At 31.5% G+C, this 13,669-nt stretch overlaps 1 protein-coding gene across 2 annotated transcripts; it reads left to right on the top strand.

Annotated features, from left to right (window-relative positions):
* Positions 1-6,438: 6,438 nt before the first annotated feature.
* On the top strand, positions 6,439-9,404 carry LOC139852704 (cold-responsive protein kinase 1-like). Of its 2 annotated transcripts, none has more exons than XM_071842033.1 (8): positions 6,439-6,550; positions 6,802-6,905; positions 7,019-7,054; positions 7,168-7,283; positions 7,386-7,596; positions 7,686-7,923; positions 8,713-8,863; positions 9,033-9,404. In XM_071842033.1, exons 2-8 carry the CDS (start codon positions 6,854-6,856, stop codon positions 9,402-9,404), a joined length of 1,176 nt encoding a protein of 391 aa, XP_071698134.1. In that variant the 5' UTR covers positions 6,439-6,550; positions 6,802-6,853. The 2 variants fall into 2 exon arrangements, with proteins under 2 accessions (XP_071698134.1, XP_071698135.1); XM_071842034.1 differs by having other exon boundaries at positions 6,498-6,550; positions 6,810-6,905.
* Positions 9,405-13,669: the final 4,265 nt, after the last annotated feature.

Genomic DNA, 13,669 nt, shown 5'->3' with positions numbered 1-13,669 from the left:
CTATTATATCATCTCCTCATCAAACACCAATTATCATCATCGTCCTAATTTAATATCCGACATAACCAACACAGACTCCCCTCATCATTTATCTTCATGATCGTTATGTATCATCAACGTATTTGAACCAGAGATCGAATAACAATTCAATACTCCTGTTTCCCTTCCGGCCCAACGGCAACCAAGTCTTGGCCCAACATAAAATTAAAACTATCGGCCCAACATAAGTGAGGATTAGGCCAAATTACACAACCCGTTTTCATAGTTGTTCAATAACGTAAAAGAGGTAGAGTTGTTGTGTAGATGACCATTGTACAGAAAATAAAGCATGCAAATAAAATAGCACAACTGGTTTATTTGCTTTAAGGGATGTCGGCCACAAGGGAAAAAAAAAACGTTTACTCCCTTTTTAATTATTATCAATCTTTATCACTTTAACAAGTCTATATTATATATCATCGTTTCCTGCTATGTAATAACTTTATTCGCGTTTTTTTTATTTCCACGGAATCATCAACTTGTTGTTAGTCACGAAGGAGAAAAAGAACAATAATATACAGGTATGGCAACAGGGATTTTTCAGTGATGTTATGGTGTTGTTCTTTTGGTAAACCGAAGGGAAAACGGAAAATAGATATTATGCAGTAGCAATAACAGTAGATGGTTTAATGGTTCCATTGTTTGGATTGAAAGACGAGCAGAGAAAGAAAGAAAGAAAAATGAAGCAGCAGTTATGACAATGAAGGTGATGGTGTTATCCAATGGTGATGTTTATTGTGAAGGTGGTGGTCGATCGTTAATGAAACAACACGTAGCAGTAGAGACACATGATCATGTTGGTGGTGGTTTGTATGGAGTTCACGAAAGTATATAAATGAAAACAAACTATATCGATGATGATGGTGATCATTCATGGTGTTGGAGTGACGGATTGGGATTGTGATAGATAAGCTCAAGGTGTGGGTTTATGAGTATATAGTGATTGTAGTGACGATTTTAAGATGACGATGGTGATTGTTAAAAGAGAAAAAGAAAATACACGATGTATGAATAAATTACTTAATTCATATAAGTGTGTAATTCATTTGATTTCTAGCTTGAAGTGGGTAGACAGAAAATATTCGCTCAGTACATCAAATAAAAATCAGAGTGTGATTTCAACTAATATGGTACGATTGATTTTGATAGATAGCATATTAGGAGACACAAACAAAATTCCTAAACAGTTTGATTGTTATGTTAAACCGATCCAATTATCCACCTGATTTTATAATCGTTATGATTAAATAGTTAAATAGATTTATTTATAATAATAATACTAGTAATAATATTAATAAAAAATACAGATTTTATAAATAGTAATTAATAATAACATTAACAACTATGATAATAATAAACAATCTTAAGAAATGATATTATTAACAATAAAAATGATGAATTGTATTATTTATATGATAATATTAATAACTAATAATGACTTTAATAATAATGTAAATATATTTATAAAAGTAGTAATATTAATAATAATAATAATAATAATAATAATAATAATAATAATAATAATAATAATAATAATAATAATAATAATAATAATAGTATTAGTATTAATCATAATAACAAATAATACTTAGATTACATTTAAATAATAATTTTAATCATTCTTATAGAAAGATTTATTTATTTAATTTTTAATTTTTTTTTCTTTTTTTTTAATTTTTTTTTTAGTATTTATTTTGTTAATCATAATCTTAAATTTATTAGAATTTTAATATTTAACATTTGTTAATATTACTAATAATGATTTTAATAATTATGAAAGTAGTAATAATATAATTCGTTATTACTATTATATTTATAACTTGTAGTTATATTTAATATATTTATTTTACAATTTATTACTTATGTAATATTTACTAATTATGTATAATTGAATATTTATACATTATATCTATATTACATAATTATATAAAGGAATCATATATATTATATATATATATATATATATATATATATATATATATATATATATATATATATATATATATATATATTCATTTTAATACTAACTTATTTATTCTGTATGTTATTTTATATATTTAATTTTAAATGTTTAAATTATATTTTATAATTTCGAATTATAATAAAGCATTACATTTTTAAATATATACATATTTAGTTACAAACAATTGTTCGTGAATCGTCGGGAATAGTCAAGGTCAAATGATTTCATGAAACAGTTCAAAAGTTTTAAAATTCAATATTACAGACTTTGCTTATCGTGATCGAAATCAAATAAAGATCAAGTTTAATTTTAATCGAAAATTTCTGGGTCGTCACACTACACACGTGACGTAACAGTCGAATATAATACATGACAAAGGTTTTATTGAATGCAACACTTTATTTAAATAAAAGTATGAGACTCCATGCACAACTTGCTCAGATAATGCAACAGCGGAAGACTTTCTTAAGGACCTGAGAATAAACATGCGTAAACAGTCAACACAAAGGTTGGTGAGATATATAGGTTTATCATCGATATAAATATAGACCACAAGATTTCATAGTTATAAATATATGTACACTCTCAAGTGTATAAAAGTATTCTATAAGTTGTTGAGCGCTTCGGTAACCATACTTAACCATTAATGTGGCATATTCCCTTTATTATAAAATCTCCCTACACTGTACCAAGTGTAGTAAAAACGAAGTACTATGCAACCGTTTACGATACTAGAGCGACTAGCCCGGTTGGGGTTGTCAAACCCGATAGATCTATCAATAGGATTCGCGTATACATGTTCTTACAACATGTAAATATTAGTTACCAAGCTATTAGGGAAGATATGCAAAGTGGTACAACTCATCGTAGAATATATTTTAAGTACTTGTGTCTATGGCGTAAAACATAAAATGCATGTATTCTCATCCCAAAATATTTGTAGAGTTTAAAAATGGGACTATATACTCACGGTAGTAAAAGTATATTAATAATAAGTTTTCAGCTTATTAAAAATATGGTCATCGTCCTTGGATTCACGAACCTATAACAATAATAATGATTCAGATAATAATACGACATGTGAATAAAATAAAACAAGTTCATAGAATACTTATATATTAATTTTTAACATTTTTATGTTGGTAGTCCTTTGTTAGTAGTCCAAAATAGTCCGAAAAGTCCAACAGTCCAATAATTGGTGTATATATATATATATATATATATAATCTTAAAATTATCTCACGACGTATTGTATACGTATTGTCTTTGCATCAACCCAGAGACGTATTGTATACGTATTGTCTTAGAATTAACTAAGACGTATTGTGTACGTATTGTCTTAGGATTTATCAAAACGTATTGCATACTTATTGTGTTAGGACGTACCAAGAATATTATTATACATATATACAATCACAGAATTAATCAAGATTATAATATTTTGTTATACTAATGATAACATGTCCAAATATATATAGGATATAGGAAAAGTTAGCAAGGATATGGTTAATATAGTTTTTACAATATAAATTTCGTCCATACAACGTTAATTTTACCAGATTTTGTTTTGCTCGCCAAATATTCATTACAACTCCGTTTAAAGTGAATCAAATTGCTATGGATTCATTAAGAAGTAAATTTTACAAAACCAATTCTAAAATTTCATCCCAAGTAGTAATTTTTAGAGCTTTACCCTCTTTTTGTGTCGGTGGACAGATTTGGAAAAATCCCGGCATCCACCCAATATATGATTTTTGATAAAATACTTCCACTTTGTCTAAAATCATGAAAAAATACTGGAAGTCTTATTTACATATATTAACATATTTCCAAAGTCTTAGCCTCGAACTCAAAGTCTAAGATAGGTTTTTAATTCCCAACCCAAAACAGCCCGTTTTTTTACCGAATGGAGATTAAACGATATATGTTAAGTTTCAAGGTGTTCTTCATATGTACAAGTTATAAGTTCTTATATTAACTTAATATAACATCATAATACATATAAATAAGTGTTATTAGAGTTAAATTAGAAGGATTAGATTAGTTCTTCAAGCAAGTTTAGAATCAACTAAACTATGTTCTAGTTTATAAACTCTTATATAGATAGCTATAAACATATGAATTGAACAAGAGTTGAAGTAGAGTTTGTACCTCAAGTTTAGAATGTAAAGTTGCTGGAAAGAAGTAGTAGAACAAAACTTGAGAGAGTTCTTGCAAGTGTGTGTGAAAATTGAAAGTAAAATTTGGAAAATGAATGTGTAAAAATGAGTTAGAAATGATGCTTATTTATAGGCTTGAAAATTTGACTTTTAGTGAAAATATCTAGTATAAGTTAAAATGTATTAAGTCATGGATGACATATTAAATTGATTAGGTCATGGATGACATATTACACAAATAATTGCAGATTTCTATTGATATATACCAATAGTAAATACTTCTAGAAGCTGTGTATAATAGGGGTAAAAATACCGTATAAATGCGAGTAGAATTCTTGAGGAAATTGAACGGAAATACGAGTATAGCTATCCTTTATATGTATTGGTATATTATAAAGTGTATTCAATACTTGTAAGGATGTATTTACACTCGTAACACATTATATGTAAATACATTTTAACATAAGTTAATTACGTCGTTTAAATAGTAATATATATATTGCTTGAAAACTCTTTAAATCAGTAGTATGAAAATATATATATAATACTTTGTTAATATACTTAATGAGATATTTAATTATCATATTTTCAAGTTAAATATATATAAATCCATATATATACACAATAATTAAACAATTAAACAATTAAATCAAGTTATGATGTTCGTGAATCGTCGGAATAAAAGGGTGACCAAAAGCTTGTGTAAAACTCTTTCCGGAGGTTCAAGATTTATTAAAATTTATTTTGGCGGAAAAACGCTCGAAGAAGTAATATATAACAATTATCGTGTTTTTCGAGCGTATGTTGAGGTTTTAGCTATTGGGGTTTAGATATTAGGGTTTAGATATTAGGGTTTATAGGGTTTAGATATTAGGGTTTAGAAATTTAGGGTTTAGGGTTTAGATTTAGGATTTAGATTGAGTTTTTAACACGAACGGTTTAGAGTTTAGGGTTTAGGGTTTAGGGTTTTGGGTTTATGGAATAAACCCAAAACACCAAACCCTAAACCCTAAACTCTAAATCGGGCTAAATTTTACTTCACAAAATATGAAGAAAAAAACGTTCATATTCTTCACGAACAATATTATCTTGAATGTTATTTTTGTCGATCGTTTTTCCGCCTAAATAATAACATTCATCACGAAGTGTCTCTTCTAAATGTTCATATTTTCGTGTGATCTTAATGACGGAAAAAAAATCCAAAAAAATGAAAAAAAAAAATTTTTGCTTCCCCCCGCTTCCCCCGATTGGTTACTTCCCCATTGATCCTGCCCATATATATATATATATATATATATATATATATATATATATATATATATATATATATATATATATATATATATATATATATATATATATATATATATATATATAATTTACTAATAATAATAATTTAAAATTATAATATAATACTTAAATAATACTAAATAAATACTTGAATAATTAATATTATACGAAATTTAGTTATTTAAATATTAAGTTTTAATAATAATAATAATTAATAATAAAATTAATAATAAATGCTAAATAACTAAATAATTAAATAATAAATAAATAATAATTATAATAATAATAATAATAATAATAATAATAATAATAATAATAATAATAATAATAATAATAATAATAATAATAATAATAAAGATTTCATCTGCGTGAAGGAAAAGTTTAAGAAAAATAATAAGACTGTGCTGGAGAAAGTCGAAGAACCTTTAAGTAGGATAGGGTAAGATGTCGTTTTAGGGGTTTTAGAGAAGGGAACGACACAAAATTGAAGGAGTTTTAGTTTATAAGGATTAACTATTAAGGATAATACTCTCTTCGTTCCAGATTAATTGTCCCCAGATAAAGTCACATAGTTTAAGAAAAAGTGACTGTCACATATACCTTTTATGTACTTTTTCTTTACTTTACAGTTTTACCCTCAATCAATTAATTAGAAAACCTTTTTACTTTTGTAATTTAATTAATTGGTTAGGGATAATATTGTAATCTTGACCAAATTTATTTTTCATATTTAGTAGGGGACAATTAATCTGGGATATTTCGAAATGAAATAGTGGACGATTAATGTAGGACGGCGGGCGAGGGAGTAATAATAATAATAATAAATGAAAATTAAAAGATGACCCCACTAGGCTCGGTGTGAACTGTGAACGACAGAACAACCAAGCAAGTCGTCTTTTTAACTATTTATTTAAAAAAAAAAAAAATTTACTGCATTTAAAAGTCAAATCATTTGGTTGCTGTTCAAGATTTTCCTACTGGAGTATAGTATTAATTAATTATTCTTCATACGGTTCTTCCCTGTTTCTTTGTTGACCTTTTTCATACATTCACAACCCTTGCTTGCTGGAGTATTAAACTTCATTACTCCACTATTTAGGCGAGTTCTCTTTATTCTGTCCGTTTTTTCAGTTATACACTACATCTCTGTATCTATATCTTTAAATCTTTCATAAATTTGATCCATTTACATGTAAACATCTGTTTATTAACTGAAATTACTACTTACCTTATCTGATTATTATAGAGAATTGGTCATGTTTATGCTTTTGTTGTTGATGCCCTTTTTTTTTTTTGTTTATTCATTTTTTATATGTGGAGGTTGACTATATGTATTTCTTGTGCTTATAGAATTACAGGAATTTGATTATCATTTACAACTTAATATTGACAATTTCTTGTTATGACCAAGTTCAGTTGTTGTTTTGGGAAGTTAGCTTCCCCAGTTAAAAGAGGTACATGGCTGAATTTTTATATTTTATTTCACAACTTAAAAGTTTAGTTGAGGTTTTAAGTAGTGTTTGGCTAACTTTTTGTTTTTTTTTTTTTTTATTGTTTTTTTTTTCAGTGAGCAATCGAGGAAACAATGCAGATGTTAGTATAGGTAAGGCCACCTACTAAATTCATACGCGTTGATTTCGCCTTCAATGATTCAGTATGACTTTGCACTTATCATTGGTCAAACATCTTATCTTATTAGATATTATTTGATTGCAGAACTTTTGGATGTTGAAAATATGAGATTTTATACATACAAAGATTTGCGATTAGCTACTCAAGGTTTTAGACCCGAAAATAAGATAGGGCAAGGTGGTTTTGGTTCTGTTTACAAGGTAACTTTCAGATTTCGTAACATTTCTGCTCATGTGTTTATATATAGATTATTAGACTACTTAATGGTATACTAAACATATACTTAATTAACTTAATTTTAGGGGATTCTAAAAGATGGCTTAGCTGTTGCTATAAAGGTTCTTTCTGATGAGTCAAGGCAGGGCTTGCGGGAATTTTTGACCGAGATCTTTGTTATATCAAATATACAACATGAAAACCTTGTAAAATTGCACGGTTATTGTGTAGAAGAAGATCAAAGAATTTTGGTTTATGGTTACCTTAAAAATGGTAGTCTAGATCAAACTCTACTAGGTACTACTATTCTTTTGGTGTACAATTTTTTTTTTATATATATTTTATTTGTTTGTTATGATTTTTTTTCGTTTGTTTATCGTGTTTAGGGAGTGGTCATTGTAGCATTAAATTCACATGGGAAATTCGAAGAAATATTTGCATAGGTGTTGCAAAGGGGCTTGCTTATCTTCATGAAGAAGTGCAACCTCATATTATTCATAGGGATATCAAGGCAAGCAATATTTTGCTTGATGAAGATTTTACACCAAAGATTACAGATTTTGGTCTAGCGAAGCTTTTCCCATCTCATCTGACGCATGTTAGCACACGTATTGCAGGAACACAGTAAGCTCAACACCTCACATTATATATTACATTAGTAAAATAAAGCTCAGTGTTAGAGAAATCGGCATTAGTCGCCGAATAATCGGTCTCGATTAAGTAAATTTGGTCCACAAATCATCAGTCATTGGGGATTAATCGGTCAACATCGGTTAGGGATTAATTGGTCAAAGAAAAACTTAGTCAACATCCGATTAATCCTCTATTTGACCGCTTCAATCCCTCCAAGCTCCTGACAGATTAATCCCCGATTAGATATTTTGCAATCTTGATAAAGCAATGTGATTGATTAATTGCCTCTTCAGAATAAGGTGACCTAATGAGGTTTTAGAGGCACTCATTTATACATAATGGTTTATGTAGACACTTGAAGGTTTTGGCAGTATCGTACTTATTTAGACTGTTTCAGTGTGGCTGCCTTTAGTTCACTTATATTAGGTTTTAGGTAGAGGTGGCAAGATGGGCGGGCCGAATGGGTTATCTAATGGGTCAAAATGGTTTGGGGTTGTGATAAGTCAGTTTCTAGTACACACTACAAGACAGGTTAGGTTGATTCACCAAGACTTACTTTTACCACATATTTTTCTCAATTATTTACAGAGTTAACAAAGTATTACAATAATACTCAAACTCAATTAATTCAAACATTTCAAGTTGTACGCATTGAAAATAGACTGGCACCTCTAGTTGTAGGCCTATGTGAAGAGTCACTTTCCTAGTTTAGAAAGTTTTTGTTTTTGTTCATGTTTCATCGTTATGGTATTATAGTATTTCTGTATTGGCTTATCGCAGAGGCTATTTGGCCCCTGAGTACGCAATACGGGGCCAGTTGACCAGGAAAGCAGACATCTATAGTTTCGGCATTTTGCTTTTGGAAATTGTTAGTGGAAGACCCAACCAAAACAGACGGTTACCTGTCGAAGAACAATATCTTCTTGAAAGGGTACACAATCTTCATTCAAATATCTTAGTATTAACTTTAAATCATGTAAAATGTATCTGCATTGAAGCAAAAAGAATCCCATAAGAAACACTACTAATCCATCAAATCGGATCGACGACGTGGCATAGTGACTTGTCTAATATTATAAATACTCGATAACTGTTTTCAGGTATGGCAATTATACAGGGAAGGGGAGTTAGAAAAATTAGTTGATATTACAGTAGGAGAAGATGTTGACATTTATGAAGCTTGTCGATACTTGAAAATTGGTCTTCTTTGTACTCAAAGTCTGCCCAAAAGCCGACCATCCATGTCTAATGTATTGAAGATGTTAAAAGATGAAATTGATGTTAACGAAAAGGATTTATCTGATCCAGGGTTATTATCTGAGCTAACGAATTACAAAAACTCGAAAAATTACACGTCTGGTACGTCATCTAGCGTGTCAGGAAAACAAGAGGTTTCATCCCCGTTGTATGAAAACGCATCATCAACAACATCATACGCCAACATGACCTTTACAACAATTACCGATAGATGATCTTGATAAGTTTGATATGGAGAGGGTTGTAGATGTGTCATTTTTTGTGTGTATATGTATATATAAACTGTATATGTTTTGGTTCATGTGGTCGCCGGTTTTTTCTAATTACAACAGATCGAGAAGTAGCTATACGAGTATGCATGCATCGTTATCCTTAAATGTTCATCCTTTTTATGTTACGGGTTTTTGAGTATCAAGTGTCCAAGATCTGTGCATCAGGTCTTGAAGAACTGCGCACCAAGTGCTGAAGATGTGTACATAAGTGTTCAAGATGGATCGATATTTGACTATATCTGTAAGCAAAGGATGTTAATGGAAATAAAATATATGGTTTATAAATTCATTTTATAGGCTCTGTGCATCACAAATAAAATATGGGTGTTATTAATTTTGTGTAAGTTTGTGTTTCAATCTGGTTATACTATGTGTATGCAGAATGGTTGTGCATCAGTTTAATTGAAGTGTTTATCAATTTCTGTAGATGTATGTTGTATTTGGGTTATCATCTTTATATATATCATTTATCATTGTACTCCAAAATCAGAGAATATGTTAACAAGGCAAATAGAATAATCTGCTAATGAATAATGATGTTGATTCATCCACATTTAAAAAAAAATAATAATAAAGTAAAATAAATTAAAAAATAAAAAAAATTAATGAGTAGAATAATCTGGTGTTGACAATCAACGTACTCTCATTTTTTTCTCCAGAAAATAACGAGAACTTTTATAACAACCGAAAACGTTTTCGAAAAGAAAACGAAATCAACAAGTACAAAAGAGGAAACCGGCGTGACTCGTAATTAGAAAACAAAAACGACAAACTATCTATATCGCGCTACGCCTAACCTAATCTGAAACTAAACAATAGGAGTATCAGTTGCACGAAACCCAAACTAAACACAGAAGCAAACTAAGCGATGAAATACAAATGCTAGTTACAACAAAACATGAGCACGTGAGACCGAAAAAAGTAACACACTAGAACTCATATGTCTTTAATGAACACGCCGAATTTCGCCATTTCCGTACCTTGAACCACTTTTTCCTTACGCTTTTCCTTAAACTTGTTCATAACGGGCGGACGCGAGATTTCCGGTTCACTCTCGGTCATACTCGTCATCGTACTGTCAAAAGCTTTGAAGGCCTCGTCGGTCATGTTGTGCATTGACGACACCGTAGTGCCTCCATTTCCCGAGAACGCAAAACCACGCTTCTTGACTTCCTTACCCGCGCCATAAACAAGTACTATAAGTATTGTTATTGTAACGCTCATGTGCTCTGCTTTCATGGCTCACAATGATTTTAAACTAGTCTCAATTTGTTCACAACGGTAAAGATAAGATATTCTCAATTTCGATGTACAGGAAGTTTATTTTAGATTCAATTGCTTTGAAATTCGGCAATCTGCTATGGGACTCGGACAGTTATCCCTTATTCATATACTGCAGATACATTAGACGTAAACTTTTAAAGTCTATGATGACACAGATCAACTGAAACATCATACTGTAATACAATGCAAATTTAGAATAATATGGAATTAGTTAATGTATATGGATAAAATATCTAGATATTAATATGTATATGAAAAATATCTAGATATTAAAATGTAAGGAAAAATCTAGATATTTATGTGTGTAAGAAATATCTAGATATTTATATGTATAAAAATATCTAGATATTTATATATATCCATGGAAATATCTAGTTTCTAGAATGTTCTATAGAGTAGTATAAATATGGGAGGAGATTTCATTTAAATTGTGTAGTGTGTGAGAGTGAAATAAGAAGTGAGTTGTGAAGAAGAGAAGAAGAGTGTGAGTTAGCGAAAGTAGAGAAGAGAAAGCTCGTAAGTAATATTGTAATTGTAATTTAATATAAGTGTTTTTGTTAAGTTTCCCGATCAAGCCTTAGTTTGTGTTTAAGTTCTTAGTGCACTTTTGTTGTTCTTATTATATGGTCGGCTCTGCCGCCTAAGTAATACATGGTCGGTTATACCGCCTAAAGATATATGGTCGACATTGTCGCCTAAGTACATTGTGCACTAAGGATTTATAAAATTAAAGGCTAACCAACGTCAAAGTGTTGGTGTAGTGAGTCTAGTATAGTCTAGATCCTCTATAGTGGGTGTGTTGGGCTCGTCGAAACTTCCAACAATTGGTATCAGAGCGGGTCGTTCGGGACCATTTCTAGTGGAGAAAATCGGTAAACGTTGGACGTTTACATCGACTTGTTTTCACCAAGGCTCTAAGGGAGATTCTGCCGGAGCACAGTTAGGAACTGTGAAAGCTCATCGGTCTGGGACCAAGCTTATTGGACGTTGGACGACATGATGGCAGATCTTGCAAGTACGAGCAGTGGAATCAAGAGTCTCAATAACCACAACTATGGTTATTGGCGGACTTGTATAGAATCCTACCTACAAGGACAGGATTTATGGGAAATAGTTGCTGGCAGTGACACAACGCCTCCACCGAAAGAAAATGCCGAAGCCTTGAGAAAATGGAACATCAAGGCTGGGAAGGCTTTATTTATACTGAAGACTACAATCGAGGAGGATCTATTGGAGCACATCCGTGACGAGAAAACACCAAAGGCAGCTTGGGAAACTTTTGAAAAATTATTTTCAAAGAAGAATGAAGCACGACTCCAGCTCTTGGAAAATGAGCTCGCAGGTATCTCACAAGGAAGTCTATCTATTTCTCAGTATTTCACCAAGGTGAAATCTATTTGTCGTGAGATATCTCAACTTGCTCCTGAAGAGAAAGTGAGTGATGCAAGGATGAAGAGAATTATCATCCATGGCTTAAGATCCGAGTATAATGGATTTATAGCCGCTGTAAGAGGATGGCCTACTCAACCATCATTAATAGAGCTGGAGAATTTATTGGCTAATCAAGAGGCATTAGCCAAGCAGATGAATGAAGTAACCATAAAAGACGGAGAAGATGCACTCTTCACCAATAAGAAGAAAGCAACATCTCGAAGACAAGATGCGATGAAAGAAAGTCAGACATATGGATGGAAGAGTCACCCAAAGTCAAAAGGCAACACTTCAGGGGGAGCTCGGGGAGCTCAACAAGGAAGAAGAGATCATCGCCAACAATACGGGGAAAATGATAAGAGAAAGAATGGTGAATGCTTCAATTGTGGCAAGAAGGGTCATTTTGCTCGAGATTGTAAATTCCCCAAAAGGCGAACTTTCGAAGGAAATGTGGCCGCTACAAGAGATGAGAAGAAAGAGGTCACATTCGAAGCAACCATTAATGAGGAAACATGGGATGCAGAAGTTGGACTCTCTGTTGAAGCTGACATAGATGATCAAGCTCTTACAACAACTTTAAAGTCAAAAATAAACTACAAAGATGATTGGATCATCGATTCTGGATGCCCAAATCATATGACCAACGATGGGACAAAGCTGCAAGAAATGGAGGATTACAAAGGAAAGAGAGTCGTGTTGACAGCCGACAATTCAAGGTTATCTATTTCTCACATTGGAAAGAAAATAATTTCAAATGAAGGCGACTCTCATAAGCTCCAACTCGAGAAGGTGTATCTTGTCCCTGGCCTAAAGAAGAATTTACTGTCAGTACCACAATTGACAGCAGAAGGGAATTATGTGCTCTTTGGACCAGAAGATGTGTCTGTATTCAAGAGAGTGAAGGTGGTTGGCAATCCAATTATGCAAGGAAAAAGAATAGAGTCGGTCCATGTACTATCTGCTGAAACAGCATATGTGGATAAGACTCGAAAGAATGAGACGGCTGATCTGTGGCATGAATGTCTTGGGCATGTGGGATACAATAAGTTAAAGGAGATGATGGTGAAACGCATAGTAAATGGGCTTCCTCAAATTGATATCCGAACAGATACAATATGTGCTGGATGTCAATTTGGCAAAGCTCACCAATTGCCATTCAAGGAGTCAGCGCATCAGTCCAAGACACCACTAGAGCTAATACACTCAGATGTCTTCGGCCCAGTGAAACAAACATCACTTGGAGGTATGAAATATATGGTGACATTCATTGATGACTTCTCAAGATATGTGTGGGTTTACTTCATGAAGGAGAAGTCGGAGACTTTTCTGAAGTTTAAAGAGTTCAAGAACAAGGTAGAAAGTGAGCTCAATACTAAGATTCGATGCTTACGCACAGATAATGGAGGAGAATATTTATCAACCGAGTTCAATATCTATCTTGAGAAGCACAAGATCAGAAGGCAATTAACTTGCCCTAATACTCCACAACAGAA

The sequence above is a fragment of the Rutidosis leptorrhynchoides genome, chromosome 6, assembly GCF_046630445.1.
Source record: "Rutidosis leptorrhynchoides isolate AG116_Rl617_1_P2 chromosome 6, CSIRO_AGI_Rlap_v1, whole genome shotgun sequence".
Lineage (NCBI taxonomy): Eukaryota > Viridiplantae > Streptophyta > Magnoliopsida > Asterales > Asteraceae > Rutidosis > Rutidosis leptorrhynchoides.
Note: the sequence above shows the minus strand (reverse complement) of the source record. Positions and strands in the feature narration are given on the sequence as shown.

What these genes read in the sequence shown, in the direction of transcription:
- LOC139852704 (XM_071842033.1), top strand. Translation starts at nt 6,854, where the DNA reads ATGACCAAGTTCAGTTGTTGTTTTGGGAAGTTAGCTTCCCCAGTTAAA. An exon ending in AGCTTCCCCAGTTAAAAGAG is followed by an intron (nt 6,906 to 7,018) that starts GTACATGGCTGA and finishes TTTTTTTTTCAG; the next exon opens with TGAGCAATCGAGGAAACAAT. An exon ending in TCTAGATCAAACTCTACTAG is followed by an intron (nt 7,597 to 7,685) that starts GTACTACTATTC and finishes TATCGTGTTTAG; the next exon opens with GGAGTGGTCATTGTAGCATT.